Source organism: Crotalus tigris, unplaced genomic scaffold (genome assembly GCF_016545835.1).
Source record: "Crotalus tigris isolate CLP2741 ecotype Arizona unplaced genomic scaffold, ASM1654583v1 scf7180000020588.15403103151:6194809, whole genome shotgun sequence".
NCBI classification, from domain to species: Eukaryota; Metazoa; Chordata; class Lepidosauria; order Squamata; family Viperidae; genus Crotalus; species Crotalus tigris.
Window position 1 is genome coordinate 399490 of NW_024098092.1, and position 22923 is coordinate 422412.

Genomic DNA, 22923 nt, shown 5'->3' on the forward strand with positions numbered 1-22923 from the left:
TTATCCTGGGACCCAGTCAGCTCAGGAGCTGCTGTGGGGGGTGGAAGGCACCCATGGAGCCCCCCAGGTAAGCCCAGCTGCCTGGCAGGGCTGGAGTTAATAATAATAATAAAGTTGGACAGGACCTCAAAGGTCATCTAGTCCAACCCCCTGCTCATGCAGGAAACCCTATGCCATTTCAGACAATCTCTTCTTAAAAACGTCCAGTGTGGGAGCATTTACTGCTTCTGGAGGCAGGTTGTTCCACCGGTTAATTGTTCTGTCAGGAAGTTTCTCCCTAGTTCCAGGTTGCTTCTCCCCTTGATTAGTCCATTGCTTCTCGTCCTGCCTTCAGGCACTGTGGAGAATAGCTTGACTCCCTCTTCTTTGGGGCAGCCCCTGAGATATTGGAAGGCTGCTATCATGTTGGTGGCTTCAACCCGTTGCTAAACCATCCTTGCATTCTGATGGTGGTTGTCACTGGAATCCTTTTCATTTAGTGACCAAAGTTACAATGGCACTGAATGGTAGTTTTTCCACACTTATGACCAATGCAGCAGCCCCATGGTCACATGTTCAAAACTCAAAGGCTTGGCAACTGGTTCATATTTACAATGGCGATGGCGTCCTTTCATCCCCTCCTGACAAGCAGTCCATGGGGAAGCTGGATTCGCTTAACTGGCTACCAATTTGACGACTGCCATGATTTGCTTAACTGTGGCAAGAAAAGTCGTAAAATGAGGCCAAGGTGACTTAAGGTCTCGTTTAGCAACATCAAATGTTGTGCTCACTTGCGGTCCTAAGTCAAAGACTTCCTGCAGTGTAACTTTCGCAACCTGGGCGTTCGTGGCTCACCCTTTTGATAAACACAACTTTGCAAAATAGGATGAAAATAGAGAGTGCCTCCGTTTTAATGAATGGGAGAGATCTGGTGTTACAACCAGGCATCACAATTTGGTACACACACACACACACAGGGTTGGATCGGGGCTGACTTCCGCGCCGTTTCCGCGGGACCAAACAAATCCGGAAAGCCGTGAGTCCCGCGTCCCCCACGCGGCCAGGTGAGTTGCCGCGGCGTGGCTACTTCAAGCGCACCTGGGCAGGAGCGATCGCCTATAGTAATTCCGCCTCCCGCCAGAGGAGTCCCGCCCCTCGGCCGCGGATTGGCCGGACAAAAGCAGGTGTGTCCGCTCGGCCGGCTGCGATTGGGCGGTACCCTTGCCGGTCGCCGGCGTCCTCGCGAGGCGCTCGGCAGCCACCCCGCAGGCTGACCCGGGGCGGCGAGGCGGGCGCGGAGGCCTTCTGCGGAGACGGCGGCCATGGTGAGCTGGGAAAGGAAAAGCGGGGTCGGGGCCTGCTGCTCGGGACCCTTTCCCCTCCGGGTCTCCCCACGCGGCTAGTCCTCAGCGAGCATGGCCCACGGAGGCGAGTCCGCCTGCTGCGCTCCGTCCGGCGGCGGCAGGGAGTCTCAGCCGCGGAGCAGGACTGCTACCCGGGGCTCTCCCTCTTCCACCGCGGTCCCAGACGCTCCTTGGAGGGAAGCGGCCTCCCGCCCTCCTTCGCCCAACACGGTGCGTCCTCCGAGGGACCCCGAGGGGCCAGGGCGGAGCCGCACATGCCCGGCGTCCCTCCGGCCAGCGGACTCTCGGGCCTAAGGCGCCGACGGAGCGCGACGGCCGCCTCCTCAGCCCGGGCCGGGACCGGCGCGGGGAGAAGCCTCTCGGCGGGATCGTGACGGAGCCCGCAAGCCCGGCTGGGCTCCTCTTCCTGGGCGACGCTCCTTTCCGGGACGGGCGCTCCGCTAGCACGAAGCCGGCGAGGGTCTCGCGGCGGGTCGCCGGTGCCTCCGAGCATGCGGTCCGGCCACCAGCAGGCGGGAGCGTTCGCTGCTTCTCTTCGCCCGGGCTCCCTGCGCAGAGTCCCGCCGGGGCTGCCATCCTCCTCTCGGCTCTTCACTTCAGCTCTGGCCGGGGGTCCCTCAGGCGCCCCCTTTTATAGGCAGGTTTCCCTCCAAAAAAACGCCGCTGGTCTTTGATTGGAGGCCCCGCCGTGGCCCCTCATTGGCCCTTGCCCGGCTGCCCTGCGGCCAATGGGGCGAAAGGGGAAAGGGGGTCCAGCCTCTGTCCCCGTTCTGCTTCCAGTGCCCTCTGAGGCTCAGTGGGGTGAGGAGAAGCCCCTGCCCCTCTGGAGGGTCGCCAGCAGCCCCGGCTGACTTTGTGGGTGCAGAGAGGGGGGAGGCCCCCCCAGACGTGCCTCTGCCCCACCAGCTGCCCTTCTCCCCTCACCCCAAGGCCTTGCAAGGGCTCCCCTCCAGCCAGGCTGCTTTGGCTTGGCTCAGAGGCCTGGAAACAACAGCCTCCATCCTGGGACGCCTGGCCTGGGAAAGAGGGGGGGGGAGAGGAGACCACCCCCTCTAGTTGCCCTCTTCTCCGAGAGAGGTGGGCCGCCTCTGTGACCTTTGCCCCCCCTCCAGAAACAGGGCTTGCTCTGCTCTACAGAGGGGAGGGTCTCTCCACCGGGGCCTGGCCCTGGCCTCCCTTCCTCGGTGGGGCCTTTGTATGAGTGATGTGGAAAAAGCTGGAAGCCCTCCTACTGACGCAGCCGCTTGACGTCTGCTCGCCTGGTGTATGGGGGGGGGGAAAGGTTGGGGGCGGGCGGGTGGGATGGGGACTGGGAAGGCAGTAAACAGATGCAGCTGCTTCCCAGTCTCCCTTCTGCTAGCTAGGAGGAGAGAGGCCCAGGCTGGGACAGTCCGAACGGACTTAGGAGAACTGGCCCGGTGGCCTAGTGGGCAGAGCTGCTTAGAAAGAGGTGGGTAAAGGGCGCCTCCTGTTTGGGCCTTGAGGAACTGCGGATCTGGCCCTTCTTTTGGGGGGCCAGGAAGAGCTCTTGGTGATTTAAGACTCTCTGTTCGTCACACCACCCCAAGGCCTTCTCCCACAGCTGTCTGCAGAAGTACCGCCTAGATCTCCTTCCCCCTGTCTGGGTCGGGTTCAGGGCTTGTGGGGTGCACAGCTGGTGCCCTGGCCCTTTTTCAACCCGGCCCCTGCATTGTTGAGGCCACGGGTCACTCCTGGGAAAGCAGCGTCCTGCTGGGGCCGCCCGCTTTTTCTGCCAGGCTGCCAAGATCGTTTCCTCTTGCGGGGAGGGGGGGAGAGAGGCTGTGGCTCCCCCTCAAACACGGGGAAGGGGAGCCGGTCCAGATGGGAGGCAGCCCTGCTGGCGGCTGCAGTGGGAACTGCGCAGCCTGTTCTCTTCCAGGCCCAGTGAGAAATTCAAACAGGAAGTGATTCAGGAGCAGAAATGCCCAGTTTCTCGTGTGGGTGAACTCCGAGTCCAGCTCGCCTTGTTTCAGGTTGCTGAAGCGGGTTGGGGGAGGGGGGGTTCCAACCCATCCTTCCCGGGCATGTGCAGAGAGATAGCAAAGGCCCTTTGACCAGGAGTCTACAAGCCAGCCTGTCTTCCACAGGAAGGCCTTTTCTGGCCTCCTGACCTAGGGGGAACCAAGTTTTAGGGGGGGGGGGCTTATAGCTTTGGTCAGATAGGAAACGAGGTGGTCTTCTGATCCAGCTGCCATTTCCCAGCTGAATGGCGGAATCTCTGGGGTCTGGATGGTGCTGGGGGTGGGGGCAGCAGAAAGGGAAAAGGGTGGGCATTTGCAGGCAATGCTGGAGAAATGGGAAGATCGGGGCTGGGGTTCCTGGTCAGCAGAATCCTAACCCTTCGGGGAGGGCTTGGCTTTTAGGTTCCCCAAGAACGGAGTCTCCCCCAGACCCCAGTCCCAAGCTTGGCACAGGAACCCCCCATTTTTTTAAAGAGACGAGCGAATGGTTTGTCCCCGCCGAACGAGGCCGGGCTGAGCGTTTATAAGCCTAAAATCAGATTTTATTTCCTGGCAGCCGAGGAATCACAGTTACCCTCGAAAATGTAGGTGGGAGGGCACGTAGCGAAGAAGGCTGGCTGAGGAGACCCTCTGCCTCCTGGGACATGCATGTGTGGTCGGCTCCAGTTCTTGGGAGCTCCGTGGGAGGAGGAGGTGTGTGGCAGAACACCTTTTCAGGCTGCGGTTGCGTGCCAAAGGCGTTGGAGAGAGAGTTGAGTCCGAATTGGCCAAGTCTGTGGTTTGCCAGCGTTGGTTTTGTGCGGCTTCTGAACTGGGCTGGGAACAGTCCACGCATTTTCGTTTCTTGCACTGCTGCTGTGATTGTGTGCTTGGGCACGGTGCGGTTTTCTGCTGCAAAGCAATTTGTCCCCTTCCTAAAGATGGAAAGGGATGCTTCTGCTAATGTGTCCCTAGCCAGGGCTGATTCATAGGCTCCGGCAAGGGGTAGCGTGCTCTGGGGGGGGGGAAGAGGCAGTCACCCCTGACCCCCCCAGATTCCTTGCTCGTGGCCTGGGGTCAGAATCTGCCTTCCTCTGGGTTCGGAGGCTTTATCTTTAATTTGGAAGGGGCAGCATAGCCTGGAGGGGGGGGGGGCAGGGAGGTGATGGGAAAGACTGGCCCAGATATTCAGCTGGTCTGAGTGGTTTTTGTCCCCCCCCCCAATGCTGAGAAGCAGGAGATCCCTTTGCCTTCTCCTCCGGCCAGCACTACCCCTTCCCCTGCTGTTTGTGACCGAAGGCCTTGTTTGCTCTCCAGCCCTTCATGTGGGACGATTTCCTCCAGGCTGGCCTGCGACTTGCTCTCCCTTCATAGGCTCCCGTGGCTGGTTGGGGAGGGCGGTGCGGAGTTACATAAATTCCAGCATGTGTGCCTGGTCTTCAGCCGAAGAAGAGACTTTGGGGGGGGGAAACATCCCAGCTTCGGCAGCCCTCGAGGTGAGCCTCTCTTCTGGGGGGGGGCTGCGGGAACTCTGGGTCTCCACAAAGGGGTCAGCCCTTTTCTTCTGGGGGGGGGCTGCAGTAACTCTGGGTCTCCAGAAAGGGGTCAGCCAAAGGGAAGGAGAAGGGGGGGGGCGCATGGATTTTCCCTGGCTGCTCGTTTGGACTTTATTCCAGCAGAATCTATTTGCATTATCTGTGTGCGTGTGGGGGGGGTACAAATGGTATAGGGCAGGGGTAGGCAACCTTGGCTCTTTTAGGACTGGTGGACTTCAACTCCCAGAATTCCTGAGCCAGCATAAGGAGCTATGGCCCCTTCATGACTCGTGGAGTTCAACTCCCAGAATTCCCGAGCCAGCCATGCTGAGGGGACAGGGAGAGGTTTCCAAGCTGAGCCAGCCTGGCTCAGGAATTCTGGGAGTTGAAGTCCACCAGTCATAAAAGAGACAAGGTTGCCTACCCCTGACCTATACCATCTCAAACAAGTGACTGTCTAGGGCCAGGGGTTGGCAACCTTGGCTCTTTTATGACTGGTGGACTTCAACTCCCAGAATTCCTGAGCCAGCCTGGCTCAGCTTGGACACCTCTCCCTTTCCCCTCAGCATGGCTGGCTCAGGGATTCTGGGAGTTGAAGTCCACCAGTCATAAAAGAGCCAAGGTTGCCTAGCCCTGGTATAGGGTCTCCTGCTTGAGCAGGGGGTGGGACTAGATGACCTACAAGGTCCCTTCCCGCTCTCTTGTTCTGTATTCTGTGTGTGTGTGTGTGTGTGTGTGTGATGGGAAGGCCGGCTGCTCCATGGGGAGGGGGGGTCTTCCTTAAGGTTGCTTGGGCTGCAGTCAGGTGCACCAGCTGTGCTTCTCGGCCTGGACAGCATTCCTGGCTTGTTTACCCTGTAAGAAGAGACACCGGACGGACGCTGATGGGGTGTGCGGCTGTCTGAATAAGGTCAGGGAATAAGGTCAGGGGGCAAAGAGGCATCTCCTCTTCCTCCTCCCCCCCCACACAAAGCACCACCCCCTTGAAGTGAAGGGAGCATGGCTTGGCCAGCCCTGGAAGCCTTTGGCCAGGGCTGCAGGCTCCCCCCCTTCGCTCGGCTTCCCGAAGTTGGGACGGGAAGCGACCTCTCCTTCCGCCTTGATTCCGTCAGGCCGAATTTGCCGGTTGGCTGACCCAGCTTATATTTTTTTCCTCCGGCCGCTGAGCAGGTAGAGGGAATGGGGTGTGTGGGAGAGCAGGGGGGGGGGCCCTTGCCTGGCCGAGGAGCTGGGACAGAGGCAGCGAAGGCAGCCAGCCGGGCCGGAAGTGGCAGGGCAGGGATTTGGGAAGGCCTTTCGGTAAACAAGCCGTTGGGAGCTCTTCCTGGAAAGAGCCAGCCAAGCGGGGAGGGGGCTGTTTTTGCATCCCGGCAGAGCTAAGCAGGACCGCCCCCCCCCCGTGGGGAGAGGCTGCTTCCCAGCAGCTGGGGGGCTGAGGAGAGACCCCCGAGGGCTTGCAGCTGGTCGGAAGGAAGCCTCAATCTGAAGGTCTGTCCTGCAGGCCAGCCTTTCCCGGGAGAATTTCAGGATTCCCCTGCCTGGTTTGTACGCCGTCGCCCTGAGCTGGCTGGGACTTAGTTAGTTGAGCAGATCACGGTCTTCTGCCTGGTTTGGTTCCTTCTGGATCCCTCTGGTCAGTAGCCTCTCTCCTGGGCACTGGGAGGTACACTGCCCCGAGCGAGGAGGCTCAGCTCTTCCGGTCTGCTTCGGAAACTCACCTGGGCTTTTAGAAGGCTGTCGATGTCGCTGGCCATCTTGGGGAGGGGGGGGCACCCTCAGAACACGGGTCTGGGGAGGGTCCAGGTTAGGCTGGGGGGTCCAAGGGGAGAAGCATGCAGGCGGGGGGGTCGCATGCCACCTCCCCAGCTCCGGCCCTTGGAGACTTGTATCAACCAAGCCACCGAAACAGGAAACCAAACAGGACCGATAAAGCTGCCAGACACTGTGCCAGGAGCTGACAGGGTGGGTTGATGGAGGGGGGGCTTAGACCCCCCCCAGGGAAAAGGGGAGTTTGGCTCATGCTGCCCCTTCAGGCAAATTCTAACTGGAGCTGTGGGGGGGGGGACTGGAAAAGCGGGGTGGAGCAGTGCTGGTTCAAGGCTGGGCATCCTTGGGGTGGCGGAGGGGCAGATTCTCCTCCGGTTCTGCTTAAGGCTTGGGCGCCCGCGTGCCCGTCGGATTGGCGCCACGAGGCATCTCCAGAGGGCATCTCCTGTGGGCGGGCGGGGAAGGAGGGCAGGCATTCTGGGGCCGGTTTTCCAGGAAGCAGCCTCTCTCCACCAGGAATGTGGCTTCACAAACCCCGGGTATCCGCCTGGCTGGCTGAGCTTCCTGTTTTGGGGCGATCCCTCTCCAGCAGGAGGGGGAGGGAGGGAGGGAGGGAGGTCTGGGCTGTGGGGAGGGGGGCAATGAGCGTGGGGCGGGAGGGAGACCGAGGCTAGGAGGGAACTGCATGCTGGGACACACCTGTATGGGAGGGCTGGCTGCTTGGTGGTCTGAGTAAGCACCTCCAGGGATGGGGGGCCAGGTGGGGCAGGAGAGCGGGCGGGGGGGGGGCGCAGATAATGCTGAGAGCCTCTTTCTACCCTTGCCTTTCAGATGTCCACTTACAAGCGGGCCACCCTGGACGAAGAGGAGCTGGTGGACGCCCTGGAGGGAGAGATCTACCCCAATGGGGTCCAGGTGAGGAGGGAGACTGCCCCCCCCCACTTCCGGCGGAGGGTTTCCTGTGTTTCACCTCCTCGAAGGCCCTTGAAATCCCCCCAGCCCTGTCCAGTCCACTGTAGGGCTACTGGGAGAGACCCCCTGGGAAGGGCTGGCTGGACTCTGCCCTTGTTCCCCTGACCAAGCTGCACATCTCAGGAGCCTTGGGTGGGGGGGTTGGGGGGGGGCTGGAAAAGCGGGGTGGAGCAGTGCTGCTTCAAGGCTGGGCATCCCTGGGGGGGGGCAGGGAGGGAGGCGGATGGCAGATTCTCCTCTGGTTCTGCTCCAGCCTTGGGCAGCCACGTGCCCATCTCAGGAGCCTTGTGTGTGGGGAAAGCAAAGATGGGGGGGTGGGCAATGCCGCCAGCTTTCTCTTGGGCCTGCTTTCTTACCCCGATGCCTGGGGGGGGGAAACGTGCTGGCACGTCAAGAGGACAGGGGACGGGCCCCCTCTGCTTCCTTTAGATGCCAACCTCCAGTGAGGCTGCAGGTGCTGCCAGGGCACGAGTGTGTGTGTGTGTGTGTGTGTGTGTGTGTGTGTGTGTAGGGGGGCTCCTTCTAAGATCTGTTGGCTTCTGCCTTTCCTGGTCGTGGCCTTGCTGGTTTTTGAAATTCCCGCTCTTGAACCTTTGCCCACGCTTTCGTTCTAGGATTGTGCAAAGCGGGTTCCTCCGGGGAAGGGGGGGGCTGGACTAAATGACCTCTGGAGGCCCCTTCCAGACCGGGCTTGTGTGCAGTGGGTCCCTCCTGGGAAGAGGGGTGGACTAAGGGGATCTCTGAGGTCCCTCTCAAGAGTGAGATTTCGTGGGGCAGATTCTTTCTGAGAAGGGGGCTGGGCTGGATGGCCTCTGAAGGTCCCCTTCCTGACAGAGTTGGTGTAGCAAATTCTGCCTGGGAAGAGAGCCGGACTAGACCTCGGAGGTCCTTTCCTGGTGTGAGGTTCCATGCCCCAGACCAGCTTCTGCTTGGCCCCGTGCTGACCCCTGCCTCTTGGGGGGGGGCACAGGTGGAGGGGCACCTCTGCGGAGGGAGGGCGTTCCTTGGCTCCTTAGCTTTTCCACCCCGTCGAACACGGCACCGCAGGTGGTTTTGGTGGAGCAAAACAAAGAGAATTCCTTCGCGGGAAAGTTCTCCGCATAGCCCAGAAGCAGCAGCTGAACGGAGAGCCCTCGTTTGCCTCTGCACGGGGCGGGGGGGGCGCTTGGGGGTCCCTGAGCCCTCCCGGACCTTCACTGCCCGGCCCCTGGCCTTCCCCTCCCAGCTTCCTGGCCTTCTCCCTTCCCCGGGAGAAGCCAGAGGAAAGCCGGTGGGCTCCTCCTCCCCCTCCTTTGACAGACAAGCTCTGGCCCAGGCAGGGCAGGGGTGGATGGAAGCCCCCTGCCCCCCCCTCTTGTCTGCCTTCCCTGCATCAGAAAAGGAGGGCTGCCTGCAGGGGAATCCTCTGGTTCCCCTGCCCTGGAGGAGGAAGGGGAGGAGGAGGAGGAAGAGGAGAGGAGGGAGAGAAGAGAGGAGGGAGAGAAGAGGAGGAGGAGGAAGAGGAAGGGGAGGAGGAGGAGGAGGAAGGAGAAGGGGAGAAGAAGGGGAGGGGAGGAGAAGAAGGGGAGGGAAGAAGAAGGGGAGGAAGGGGGGGAGGAAGAGGGGAGGCGGAGGAGGAAGAAGAGGGAAGAAGGGGAGGAAGGGGAGGAGGAAGAGGAGGGGAGGAGGAGGAGGACGAAGGGGAAGAGGAGGAGGAAGAAGAAGGGGAGGAAGGAGAGGAGGAGGAGGAAGGGGAGGAGGAGGAGGACGAAGGGGAAGAGGAGGAAGAAGGGGAGGGGAGGAGGGGAGGAAGGAGAGGAGGAGGAAGGGGAGGAGGAGGGGAGGAGGGGGAGGACGAAGGGGAAGAGGAGGAGAGAAGGAGGAGGAAGATAAAGAAGGGGAGGGGAGGAGGGGAGGAAGAAGAAGGGGAGGAGGAAGAGGAAGGGGAGAAGAGGGAGGAGGAGGAGGAGGAGGGAGGCCACCATTGCTGCTGTGGGAGTGCCCTTCCTGAGATCAAGCCCACAACGCAGCTGGCCTGCTCCTCGTTCCGGGCTTCCCGCTTCTGCCTGGCGGGGCCTTTTCCCCACTTATTCTGCCAATTCTGCCCTTTCTCCCTCTCAATTGATTTGAACGGCCACCCGGGCAGCTCAGAAGGCGAGAAACGGTGCAGCCGATGCCAATAAACCTGCAGCCGGGGGGGGGGGCAGCCTCGGCCCTCACCCCCAGCACCGTCTGGTGCCCCCTGCTAAAGCCGGGACATCCCTCTTCCCACCACAGGGCTTGAGGGCTTTCCCACGTGTGGCCGTCTCTGCTCTGGGCTCCTGTGCCCCTGGGCCCTCTCCCCATGGCGGTTCTGGGCCCATTTGCCCTCTCTCCCCGGAAGGGAAGGGTCCCAAGGCAGGGAGTGGCCCCTGGCACACAATTGCCGGGTGTGGGGTGCCTGGCCGTCCTTCGGTCTCTTTGCAGGCCTCCCTTTAGCCTCTGGGCTCTGGCAGGGAGACAGGGAGGGCTCCCCACGTCCCTGGGCCCGGTGGCAGACGGGGGGGGGCTCCTGCTTCTCTGACTCTCCCTCTTTCCTTCTCCCCCAGGTGAACTTCCGCGGGCCAGGAGCCAGGAAGGGCTGCTGGGTGCGGCGGACGCAGCCGGAGAAGTGCCTGCTGGTCCTGACGCTCCTCCTGCTCCTGGCTCTGTTGGCCTGCCTGCCTGTCCTGCTCTTCCAGTACCAGACGCGTGAGTTTGCTGGCCGTCCACCTGGGCGGCCTCCTCTCGGCGGCGGGGGGGGGGAGGTCTCCCCCAGCCCCTCCCTGAGGTGACGACAGCCTCTTCCTCCCGTCAGAGGCCTGCCTGAGCCAAGCCTGCATCTCGGTGACCAGCTCCATCCTCAGCTCGCTGGACCAAGCGGTGGACCCCTGCGAGGACTTCTTCAGCTACGCTTGCGGTGGCTGGGTCAAGAGTAACCCCATCCCGGATGGCCACTCCCGCTGGGGGACCTTCAACAAGCTTTGGGAGCACAACCAGGCCGCCTTGAAGACCCTCCTGGGTGGGTTTTGGGGAGGGGCGCAGCTGGCAAAAGGACCAAGGGGGTCCTGCTCTCTGGGGGGCTGAAGGAAGGGAGCCCCCACCCTTGGGCTAGATTACAGTGTTTCTCAACCTTGACCATTTTAAGGCATGTGGACTTCAACTTCCAGAATTCCACAGCCAGCGTTGCTGGCTGTGGAATTCTGGGAGTTGTAGTCCACATGCCTTAAAATGGTCAAGGTTGAGAAACACTGGGCTAGAAAGAGAGGGGCAAGGCTGTGCTAGGTCACTCCTCCTTGGAGGATGGGAGGGGGGGGTTCTTTCTCCCTGGTTTGGGGGGGGGGTCCTTGCAGAGCCCGAGCTTTGCAGCCCTGCCTTAGAGAAGGACAGAGACCCCAGTCTCTGTGCGTGCGTCTCTCTCTGCATTTATTTATTTATTTATGAGACTTATATACCGCTTTAAGTGCGAGCACTCTCTAAGCGGTGTACACCAGTAAGCAATGTATATGTATATATATATATATATATTTACATTGCCCCCAACAATCTGGGTCCTCATTTTACCTCCCCCGGAAGGATGGAAGGCTGAGTCCACCTTGAGCCGGGTGAGATTTGAACCGCTGACCTGCTGAACACAGCCAGCTAAAGTGGCCTGCAGTACTGCACCCTAACTGCTGCGCCACCTCGGCTCATTTGTGGGTTTCTCCCTCTCCTGCGGCTTTCCGCTCCCCACAGCCCCCTCCCACTTCAGTTTTCCCATGACTGGGCCTCTTGCGATTTCCCAGGGAGGGTCCTTCCCTCCCCCCCCTCCCCAAAGATGCATCCATGTGCAGAGAGCGGGGTGCAGGGGGGGGGATTTACCCGATTAAATATTCCTCTCTTGGCAGTGAAGAGGGACGCTGTCTGGAGGGGCGGGGGGGGGATTTCCATAGCTGCAGACCCTTCCTTTCTCCAGCCCAAATCCACAGCTGTCTGGAGGGGAGGGGGGGGATTTCCATAGCTACAGACCCTTACCTTCCTTTATCCAGCCCAAATCTGTCTGGGCTTCCGTAGAGCTTTCCTTTCCCCCAGCTACTCCCACGGAAGCGCCTGGTCCTATCCTCCAGCAGAACCAAAGCAAAACTTGCAGAGCCATTGAGGGGTGGGAGAAGCTCTTGGGGGGGGTCTCTTCCGTGCCCCATAGGAAGGGACGAGAGCTGTTCTCCCCCACTGAGTCCCCAACAGATCCCAGATGTCAGAGCGTAGAGCTAGGGGAATGCAGAAGGAGCGCCGGGGGTCCCTTGGGATCCCGTGGGGAAGGGCCGTGGGGTGCAGGGGGGGCAGGAAAGGGGTGACTGGTGGTCTCCTCCCTGCAGAAAACACCACGGCCCCCTTGTCGCTGAGCGAGGCCGAACGCAAAGTGCAGCGTTACTACCAGTCCTGCATGAACGAGAGCCGGATAGAGGAGCTGCAGGCCAAACCGCTGGTGGATCAGGTGCAGAAGGTAACCGGGATGGGGGTCCCGGGAGCAAAGGCCTCGCTTGGCAGAAGCGTTCAGCTCTCTTTGCCCCCCCCCTCCCAATCGCTCTGGGGCCAACCCTCTGGCTGGCCCGGTTCAGAACGATGGGAAACGTCCAAAGCCAGTGCTGAACAAAAAAAAAATAACCTTGCAATTGACGCGCTTAAGCTTCTCATTCGGGCTGACAAGAAAGCCATTCTGGGGGGGGGGCTTTGGGCTTCTTTAGCTCTCCTACTCTCTTGACCCATAGGGGGTCTCTCTCACTCTCTCCCCCCCCAGCTTGGAGGCTGGAATATCAGCGCCCCCTCGGGAGAGTACGGTTTCAACCAGACGCTGCTGGCCCTGGTAGCCCACTACCACCTCACCCCTTTCTTCTCCATCTCGGTCAGCGTCGACTCGAAGAATTCCAGCAGCAACATCATCCAGGTAGGGCAGCGGTTCTCCACCTGTGGGTCGGGACCCCATTTGGGGTCGAACGACCATTTCACGGGGGTCGACAAACAAGGCTGTCCGCCATTTTTCCCCCTTTTCTTTGGCCACGCCGCTGGCACCTGGTGATGTATAAGTGGTTGGGGGTGACCACAACTTGGGGAACTGTATTATGGGGTTGCGGCATTAGAAAGGTTGAGAACCACTGAGGTAGGGGAACACCCTCCCCAGAATCGCCTGCCGGCCGCTCTGCTCCACCCCGCTGCACAGGCTCACCCCCTCCTCTCTCTCTCTCTCTCTTTCTCTCTCTCTCTCTCTCTGCTGCTTCTCTTCCAGATCGACCAGTCAGGGCTGGGGCTGCCGTCCAGGAATTACTACCTCAACAAAACCCAGAACGAGAAAGTGAGTGGTGGTCCCGCAGCAGGGCCCCTATGAGTCGGGCACAGCCTCCCTCCTTTCCAGACTCTGCCCGTCGCCCTGTGAGGGTGGCACGGCCTTGTTTTGTGCACACACCCCAGATGTGGCCTGGCCAGTGGCAGGGTCTTTCCAGGTTGAACCAAGGCCAAGTTCCTTTTCCTGCTTCTGCAGGTGCTGGCGGCGTACCTCAATTTCATGGTCCAGCTTGGCGTGCTGGTCAGCGGGGAGGAGGAGGCCACTGTCCGACCGCAGATGCAAGAAGTTCTGGACTTCGAGACCACCTTGGCCAACATCACCACCCCGCAGGAGAAGCTTCGGGACGAGGAAGTGATCTACCACAAAATGCCCGCTGGGGAGCTAAAGGTGAGGCAGGGGGTGTGTGTGGACGATCCCAGCATCGTCCCTTTGAGTGGAACAACGCGCCAATCAGCCCTTAGACGAGGACGCTGATGGCTTCCGGCTCTCCTGGAGACGTTCCTTCCCATCCGAGGCGAAGCTTAGAAAGAAATGGAAGCCAACTCCAGCCACCCTGAATCCAGTTCTCCTTTCGGGGACCCAGGCCTGGTTCTCTGGCAGCTGTCCGTTCCCCGTGGGGTGACGGGGTGGCAGGCAGGCAAGTGGCCTCCTTGCCCTTGAGGAGGGGGCTGGATGCTCTTGAGGAGGTCTCACCCTCCACTCCTCCTGTCTGCCCCGGAAGGACTTGGCCCCGGCCATCGACTGGATGCCCTTGCTCAAGGAGGTCTTTAACCCGGTGGAGATCAACGAATCGGAGCCCGTGGTGGTCTACGCCAGGGAGTATCTCCAACGCGTCTCCCTGCTCATCCTGAACACGGACAAGAGGTGAGGGAGGGGCAGGAACTTTGGGGCAGGGGGCGTTGAACTGGAGGACCCCACGGGTGGTCCTGGCCAGGGCAGAAGAAAGCCTTGTTGTTCCCCGCCCACCACCACCCCCCTTTTCCCGGCTTTCCTCAGCCCTTCTCTCTCCCTCTCTCTCTCTCTCTCTCTTTCTTTCTCTCTGTTTCTGTTTCTCTGTTTCTCTCTCTCTCTCTCTCTCTCTCTCTCTCTCTCTCTCTCGGTTTCTTTCTTTCTGTTTCTCTGTTTTTCTCTTTTCTCTCTCTCTCTCTCTCTCTCAGTTTCTTTCTCTCTGTTTCTCTGTTTTTCTCTTTTCTCTCTGACTCTTTCTCCTCTCTTTCTCTCTCTCTCTTGGTTTCTTTCTTTCTCTCTGTTTCTCTGTTTTTCTCTTTTCTCTCTCTCTCTCTCTGACTCTCTCCTCAATCTCTCTCTCTCTCTCTCTCTCTCTCTCTCTCTGTTTCTTTCTTTCTCTGTTTCTTTCTTTTCTCTCTCTCTCTGACTCTCTCCCCCCCTCTCTCTGTTTCTTTCTGTTTCTCTGTTTTTCTCTTTTCTCTCTCTCTCTCTCTCTCTCTCTGACCTCTCTCTCTCTCTCTGTTTCTTTCTTTCTCTCTGTTTGTTTTTCTCTTTTCTCTCTCTCTCTCTCTCTCTCTGTTTCTTTCTCTCTGTTTCTCTGTTTTTCTCTTTTCTCTTTCTCTCTCTCTCTCTGACTCTCCTCTCTCTCTCTCTCTCTCTCTCTGTTTCTTTCTTTCTCTCTGTTTCTGTTTTTCTCTTTTTTCTCTCTCTCTGACACTCTCTCTCTCTCTCTCTCTCTCTGTGCCAGGGTGTTGCGCAACTACATGATTTGGCACCTGGTGAGGAAAGGCGCGAGTTTCCTGGACCAGCGGTTCCAGGAAGCGGGGGAGAAGTTCTTGGAAGTCATGTACGGATCGAAGAAGGTGGGTGCCAGGCGCTTCCCCGGGCTCGGCTGCAGGGAAGGACGCAGGAAGGGGTGGCGGGGAGTCCCGTTGCCCCCCCCTCCCCGTGAGAAAAAGACTTCCTCCTGCTTCTCGGGATTGGCTGCCCTGGAGCGCCCTCTGCTGCCCACTGCCAGCACTGCAGCGCCATGACCACCTGGCTCTCAGCCTGTGCTGGATCGGAACGGCCTGCAGCCCCGGGCATCCTTTGGGCACCAGCCAGTCACCTTCTTCCTTGGTCTGAACCCAAAGTACCACCTCCGGCCGAGGGAAGGACTTGGCGCCGGGCCGTCTCAAGAGGGCAGCCCAGAGGCCAGAGCTGGGTGCAAGTGACCTCCTTCCTCTGCAGACTTGCCTGCCCCGCTGGAAGTACTGCATCAGCGACACCGATAACAGCCTGGGTTTCGTCTTGGGTGCCATGTTTGTGAAGGCCACCTTTGCCGAAGACAGCCGGGCGGTGGTAAGCCTCTCTTCTCCCCTGGAGCCGTGGGGGCTGCCCCTCTTGACCCGTAGGGGGTTCCCAGGGTCCCACTCAGCCTCGCTGGCTTCCCCTAGAGCAAGTCGGGGGTTCCCCATGCAGGAGAGAGGAGACCCTTCCTTCCTAGAGCAGCTGTGCTCCTCCTCCTCCTCCGGCTTCCGAAGTGTAGACTTGGGGAGCCCTTCTCCCTTCTGCCCTGGAGCACCCCACACTGCCAGAGAAAGGCTGGCTAGCCTCCTTCCCCCCCACCACCCTTGCAGGCTGAGGAGATGATCCTGGAGATTAAAAGGGCGCTGGAGGAGAGCCTAGCCAGCCTTGTGTGGATGGACGACGAGACCAAGCGGTCAGCCAGAGAGAAGGCCGATGCCATCTATGACATGATTGGCTACCCAAAATTCATCCTGGACCCCAAAGAGCTGGACAAAGTCTTCCACGAGGTGAGTCACATCTGCTGTGTGTGTGTGTGTGTAGGGGGAGCGGGCGGGTACAGGCTGCAGGCAGCCCTCCTGGGTGGGGATTTGGCTCTGATGAGGCTCCCTCTTGGTCTTGACAGTACGATCCAGTGCCTGACCTGTACTACGAGAACGTTATGCAGTTCTCCAACTTCTCCGCCCGGGTGGCCGCTGACCAGCTTCGCAAGCCTCCGAACCGTGACCAGTGAGTAGGAGTTGGCCCAGAACCATCCTCTAGGGGCCAGATCTGGAAAGGGGGGAGGAGGGGGCTGAAGAGGAGAGCTGAGCCGTGTCTCCTGGACCTTGGTCTTGACAGTGTCAAGACCGCTAACATCGCATGTTCTTGATTGCCGTATCTGAAGAAGCAAACCTGTTTTATTTAGCCTGTAGAGCGCTTCTAGAGTTAAGGCAGATAGTAGTAGTCTAGGGCAGTGGTTCTCAACCTTTTTAATGCCGTGACCCCCAACCGGTCGTAAGTCGAGGACTACTCAACCGGTCGTAAGTCGGGGACTGCTCAACTGGTGCAGTACCGTTTGCAGAATGGGACTTTTGGCGGGCTCAGCAGGGCAGAGACAGCCTGGACAATTCCTATGGGCTTTTGAAAGCCAATAGAATTAGACTCTATTCAAGAGAGTCTATTCTATTGGCTTTCAAAAGCCAATAGAATAAAAGGGAGTAGCACAGCTAAGGAAGAGGGGAGAAAAAATGGCGGACTGCGTTGTTTGGCGACCCCCGTGAAATAGTCGTTGGACCCCAAATGGGGTCCCGACCCACAGGTTGAGAACCACTGGTCTAGGGGATGGGAAAGTATGCAAGTTAACCATAACAATGTCTGAGCACAGTGTGGCCAAGGTCAGCTCCGCTGCAACGGGAGGGGCACCTCACACTTCACATTAATTGGAGAATGTGATTGATGACTGTAAAAAAAAGGAGTGAATTATGCTTTGTTACGGGTGTTTTGGGGGAGGGAGGATTCAGTTTTTGGCTTAACTTGGTTAGTGCCGAAGCTATGCAGAATAATAAAAGATTCTTTTAGAGGAATATAAGCCTCAAAATTCTTTGAAAAATCTGCTTTCTTTCGGAACCGTGACAGACAGCTTCTCTTGCTTCGGCATTTTTCCCCAGGTGGAGCATGACCCCCCCAACGGTGAACGCTTATTATTCTCCCACCAAAAACGAGGTCATCTTCCCGGCTGGAATTCTGCAGTCTCCCTTCTACACGCGGAATTATCCCAAGTACGACGGCCCCTCCCTCCTGTCTCATGGCATTGGGGGGGGGGCGGGAAGCTGGTGGTCCCGGAGAGGAAGACAGAGGCGCAGTTTCTTCACTCCAGGAACTGCTCCAGCTGCCTCTTTTGATGGCCATAGGCGTGTGTGTGTGTGTGTGTGTGTGTGTGTGTGTGTGTGTGTGAATATCCGGTGACGTCCTTGACTCTCAGTCAAAGTCTCCTGAAGCTTGGATGATGGAGAGAACGGACCGGACCCTATCAAGATGAAATGATGGTGATGGGGCAAAAGAGGGCAGACAGCATTTGGGGGGACGGTGTCAACCGCCCCACTCGGTCATTTAGCAAAGAGAGAGACTCCTGGCCGTATGATTTTGCCAAGAATCTACTTTGCCGAAGCTTAAATGGTTACAGAAGTGGCGTAAGCTGAATCTGAGGCTTTCCTGTGCAAACAGCATGAAGGAAACTTCATTCTCCCCCCCCCCCCGGTTATCTGCAAATGCCCAATCAGGTGCTTGCTCTCTTTCACATTTCAATCCTTCCTTCTCTCCCCCCCCCCCAAATCCAAAGAGAGAAGCAACCTAGAACTAAGGAGAAATTTCCTGACAATGGAACCACCTGCCTCCAGAAGCAGTGAATGCTCCAACACTGGAAGTTTTTAAGAAGAGACTGGACAGCCCTTTGTCCTAAATGGTGTAGGGCAGGGGTAGGCAACCTTAGCTCTTTTATGACTCGTGGACTTCATTCTGGCTCAGGAATTCTGGGAGTTGGAGTCCACGAGTCATAAAAGAGCCAAGGTTGTCTATCCCTGGTATAGGGTCTCCTGCCTGAGCAGAGGGTTGGACTAATGACCTCTGAGGTTCCTTCCAACTCCTCCTCCTCCTCCTCCTCCTCCTCCTCCTCCTCCTCCTCCTCTTCTTCTTCTTCTTCTTCTTCTTCTTCTTCTTCTTCTTCTTCTTCTTCTTCTTCCTCTTCTTCTTCTTCTTCTCCTTTTTCTCCTTTCTTCTTCTTCTTCTTCTTCTTCTTCTTCTTCTTCTTCTTCTTCTTCTTCTTCTTCTTCTTCTTCTTCTTCTTCTTCTTCTTCTTCTTCTTCTTCTTCTCCTCATCATAATTTTTATTTTTATTATTGTCAGCACATGAAGCTTGGTTAGGTGAGAGGCAGCCCTGACACTGTCCAGCTGAACCCTTCTGTCTTGTGGCTTCTTTTACAGGGCTATCAATTTTGGGGGGATTGGAGTTGTGGTGGGCCACGAGCTGACACACGCCTTTGACGATCAAGGTGAGCACGCAAGGCTCCCTTGGTGGGAAGCAGGCACCACTTCTCCTCCTCTCGAGAAATAGGAGCCGGGTAGCGAATCCCCCCAGGGCCCCTTGGCAGGCCTGGTTCTCCTATTCCGGCAAACCGGACCAGCTCTGATCCTTGTTGGTGTGTCTACACAGGACGTGAGTACGACAAGGATGGCAATCTCCGGCCCTGGTGGAAGAACTCCTCGGTGGAGGCCTTCAAGCAGCACACCGAGTGCCTGGTGGAGCAGTACGGCAACTACTCGGTCAATGGAGAAGCCGTGAACGGCAAATTCACTCTGGGGGAGAATATTGCAGACAACGGGGGGCTCAAGGCCGCCTACCGGGTGAGCTGAGGGGGTGCAGCCCTCGTGGGGAGCCCTAGCCGGGCTCAGGCGTAGCTCACTCTGCCCTTTCCTTGCCCACAGGCCTATCGGAACTGGGTGAAGAAGAACGGGCAGGAGCCATCTCTGCCCGCGCTTGGCCTCACCAACGATCAGCTCTTCTTTGTTGCCTTTGCCCAGGTGGGACTCAGCCGCATCCGGCTCTCAGCTCTTCTCTCCCCCCCCCTCCCCATATCTCCCTAGAACAGGGGTAGGCAACCTGGGCTCTTTTATGACTCGTGGACTTCAACTCCCAGAATTCCTGAGCCAGCATGGGGGAACTATGGCCCCCTCATGATTTGTGGACTTCAACTCCCAGAATTCCTGAGCCAGCCTGGGGGAACTACGGCCCCCTCACGACTCATGGACTTCAACTCCCAGAATTCTTGAGCCAGCATGGGGAACTATGGCCTCCTCACGACTCATGGACTTCAACTGCCAGAATTCCTGAGCCAGCCTGGCTCAGCTTGGAAACCTCTCCCTTTCCCCTCAGCATGGCTGGCTCAGGAATTCTGGGAGTTGAAGTCCACCAATCATAAAAGAGCCAAGGTTGCCTACCCCTGGCCTAGTTTGTGCAGCCATCAGGTCTACAATAAGGTCCATTTAGAGCAGGGGTCTTCAAACTTGGCCCCTTCATGACTCGTGGACTTCAACTCCCAGAATTTCTCAGCTAGCATGGCTCAGCTTGGAAATCTGTCCCTGTTCCCTCGGCATGGCTGGCTCAGGAATTCTGGGAGTTGAAGTCCACAAGTCATAAAAGAGCCAAGGTTGCCTACCCCTGCCCTGGAAGGGTTCTCTCAGTCCCCCACTCCTCAGTCTGCCCCACTGAGCCCCCATCTCTTGCCCCTCGCTTTCCCAGGTCTGGTGCTCCGTCCGTACCCCGGAGAGTTCCCACGAAGGACTCGTCACGGACCCCCACAGTCCTTCCCGCTTCCGAGTCATCGGGACTGTCTCCAATTCCAGGGACTTTTCCAAGCACTTCCAGTGCAGGCCCGGTGCGCCTATGAATCCCCCGCAGAAATGTGAAGTTTGGTGAGGCTTCCCACCAATGAAAAATGGGGTGCCCATGCAGGAGCCCCCAGTTCTCCACTTCCTCCGTGTTAAGAACCAAAGGGAGCCCACCCCGGCCTCTCTCGCGCCCTTAGCTGCAAAGGGCCTCTGGAAGACAAATTTGCGTGACGTCCACTCACCACGGAAGCCTTCCCACGGCGTCTCCCGTGGACTCGGCACGCCGATCTTTCCTTTCCGAAGACCTGAGCCAGCTTTTAAGTCTTCGGCCGCTTTTCCAAAAGGAGAACCGCTCCGTCGCGCTAACCAGCCCCAGCCCGGCCACAATGGACACGCAGCCTTTTGTAAAATAGAGAAGTTATTTTTACAACCTTGCAGAGCACTGGAACTTTTTTTGGGTGGGGGGGGGAAGGCAGGCGGGGGAAAACGTATGGAATTTTTTAAACGTTATGATTATCTTAGTCTCTCTTTCTCTCTCGCGCGCTTCCAAGTGAACAGATGGGGAAAGGCTTTTTTTTTTTCTCCGTTGGATGCATTTTGTACGTGGGCCCCGTTGAAAGGGGAATGGGGAAGGGGGGATCTGTCAGGGTCCTTGCAAGGCGTCCGATCTCTTTAGAAGCCTACAGGGCTGATCTGTCTCTCAGTTCACTTCTCGTGAGTTTTTGCATTTTGAATGAAAAGAGAGGAATGAGGGCAGAGCTGCAGGGTTAAGCAAGGGCCACGCTAGACTACCCCCTCCCACCCAAAACCAGCTCCAGGGTTCTCCGTGGGAGCACCATAAGGGGTCTGGGAGATGGGGAGGTGGGGGGTGGTATTACTCTGAGTAGGTTTTCAGTTCCTGGTCTTTGGAAGGGTCCAGAGTCCCGACAAGCGTCCTCTGCTTGCTTTAATGCCAGCAAAGCATTCCTGTGCTAAGCCCCTTTTGCGCAGGCTGGCACCTCCTATGCAGAAACTGGCAGTCAGGCAGCAAGCAGCTCCCCCCTTCTCAGATAGCGCCTCTGGGAAGGGGCTCCACGAGGGCTTAAGCAGATATCCCCCCCCCCAAATCAGCTTTCCCCAACCAACCAGGATAGATCGGATCCATCTGTAGCTCAGAGCTGAAGTCAAACTACAATGGGGAAAGGTGGTTCGGGATGACTGCTAAGGGAGCCTGTTGCCCCTGCGGGGGGGGGGGGGGTCTGGAGGCGGGAAAAGCTGATGATTTTAGGGTGCTGCAAATGTGGGGTTTTCCACCGTGTCCCTCCTGCAGGAAGGCAAATTGTGTGCAGATGTGCAATCTGCTTTCGGTAACCGGATCCCCGGGAAGGCCGCCAATGGCTTCCAGATGTGGTTTGAAGGGGTGGAATTGGGGGGGGGAGGGGTTAGCCAAAGAGCTCTTCTGCCCCCATCACACTAGGGGGAGGAAAGGAATGTCCCCCTTCCCCTAATTCTCTGGGGTTCAGTAAGTTGAGCCTTCTGAGAAAAGGGGGAGAAAAAAGATCTGCAAGGAATTTTGTGCTAGCCCAATTCCGGATGGATCCGTTCAGGCAATTTGTTCTTTGTTTTTTGTTTTTTTTTTAAAACTCTTCCCTGCCTTTGGAAAAAAAAAACACTGTCATTTTGAAATAAACGCCTTTTTATCACGGTTTGAAATGATTGGTTTCCCTTGCTTTTTATTTGTGGGTTTTCTTCGAATGTGCTCCCGGTTGCCCTTGTCTTGTTCAGCCCAACAGACGGAAAGACCGGCTGTTTGTTTAGTTCTCTGGACACGGGTCAGGACAGGAAATTCCCATGCAATCTGCTTTCGGCAGGGGAAGTGAACAAAGTGCTCTGAGAAATTTGCCCTCCTTGGAATGGGAGGGGGGGGGCAGCTGAGAGCGGCGGCCAGTGCCTGCTGGTCCAAATGGGGAAGGGGGGGGGCGTCTACCTGCTCTCCAGGGAGCAGAATCCTAGCCAGAAGACGGGCGAGGCCAACTGGGAAAGATGCACAACTGCAAATCTGGCCCAGCAGGACCCTGAGGTCAATGTACTGGCATGGCTGGGGATTATGGGAGTGGAAGTCCAATCCCTGTGGAGGATCCTGTTGAAAAGACAGCCCTGGGGGGGGGGGGTATGGAGGCGACAGAAAACTACCAAGTGTTTGTTTTTCCTTAAAACGTATGTGTATGTGTGTATATGTATGTATATGTACGTATGTGTATATATAGGTCTTTGGTTATTCGGGTTTTATGTGTATGTATGTGTATGTATGCGTATGTATATATATATATATACACACACACACACAATGTATGTGTTAAATTTGGATTGCCAACAAAAAGTTAATATATACATATATATATATGTATATATATGTGTGTGTGTGTATGTGTGTATAGTATGTATATATATACATATGTATTCAGATTTCTTTTTGCTGATAAAGTTAGGGGGCTGCAAGGCAAAAGTGATTATAAAAAGTAGAACTACAGTATAGCAGTCAAAAATGCCAAGGTGCAATCAGATCAGTCTGTCTGAAAAACTTTCTATATACATATGTATATACATATATGTATATATGTAGGTCTTTGGTTATTCGGGTTTTCTCCCATGTCAAATTGGAAGTGCCTTGGCAACGTTTTGACGAAGTCCCATTCGTCATCTTCAGGCTGGTGTTTTCGGCTTCGTGCTTCTACGAGCAATGTGTGTGTGTGTGTGTGTGTATTGTAGATGCTATTTGTCCAATGGACATTTAGAGAGTGATTGGCAAAAAGCAGTGAGTGAATCTGAGCAGCTTCAGGTCTATTCTCTGTTCTGCAGAGGAGGAGAAGGGGCACGAGAGAAGTCCTTCCTTCTGGACGTGAGCCGAGGGTTTGCTCTGGGCAGTGCTGGGGGTGAGAAGCCCCTCGCTTAGGGGTGATCCAAGGGGGTGGCTGTCTGGCATGTTCTTAATGGACCCCAGGGGGCTCATTTTCTGATGTTCCTCTAAGGGAAATAAATTACGGAGAAACCCTACATCAGGGGCAGTCAACCTTGGCTCTTTTATGACTCGTGGACTTCAACTCCCAGAATTCCTGAGCCAGCCATACTGGCTCAGGGATTCTGGGAGTTGAAGTCCACGAATCATAAAAGAGCCAAGGTTGACTACCCTTGCCCTACATCAGTATTTCCCAAACTTGACAATTTTAAGGCATGAGGACTTCAACTCCCAGAATTCCACAGCCAGCAACGCTGGCTGTGGAATTCTGGGAGTTGAAGTCCTCATGCCTTAAAATTGTCAAGTTTGGGAAACACTGCCCTACATCATGGAAGGGGCTCCTCTGAACCACTCCAATGCCTGCCAGGCTGCCTTCGTTCCTTCTTCTCCTTTCCTTTCCCTTTACTTCCTTCCTTCCTCCTTCGTTCGTTCG

General features: G+C 57.1%; 1 protein-coding gene across 6 annotated transcripts; it reads left to right on the forward strand.

Moving 5' to 3' along the window:
- Positions 1 to 1166: 1166 nt before the first annotated feature.
- ECE1 (endothelin converting enzyme 1) lies at positions 1167 to 21187 on the forward strand. Of its 6 annotated transcripts, none has more exons than XM_039367599.1 (18): positions 1167 to 1304; positions 7438 to 7521; positions 10146 to 10287; positions 10394 to 10597; positions 11931 to 12058; positions 12353 to 12499; positions 12839 to 12904; positions 13091 to 13282; positions 13617 to 13759; positions 14592 to 14706; positions 15074 to 15184; positions 15463 to 15639; positions 15756 to 15859; positions 16780 to 16890; positions 18092 to 18159; positions 18321 to 18511; positions 18593 to 18688; positions 19407 to 21187. In XM_039367599.1, exons 1-18 carry the CDS (start codon positions 1302 to 1304, stop codon positions 19581 to 19583), a joined length of 2259 nt encoding a protein of 752 aa, XP_039223533.1. In that variant the 5' UTR covers positions 1167 to 1301; the 3' UTR covers positions 19584 to 21187. The 6 variants fall into 6 exon arrangements, with proteins under 6 accessions (XP_039223533.1, XP_039223532.1, XP_039223534.1 ...); XM_039367598.1 differs by lacking the exon at positions 1167 to 1304 and adding an exon at positions 1352 to 1553; XM_039367600.1 differs by lacking the exon at positions 1167 to 1304 and adding an exon at positions 2661 to 2793.
- Positions 21188 to 22923: the final 1736 nt, after the last annotated feature.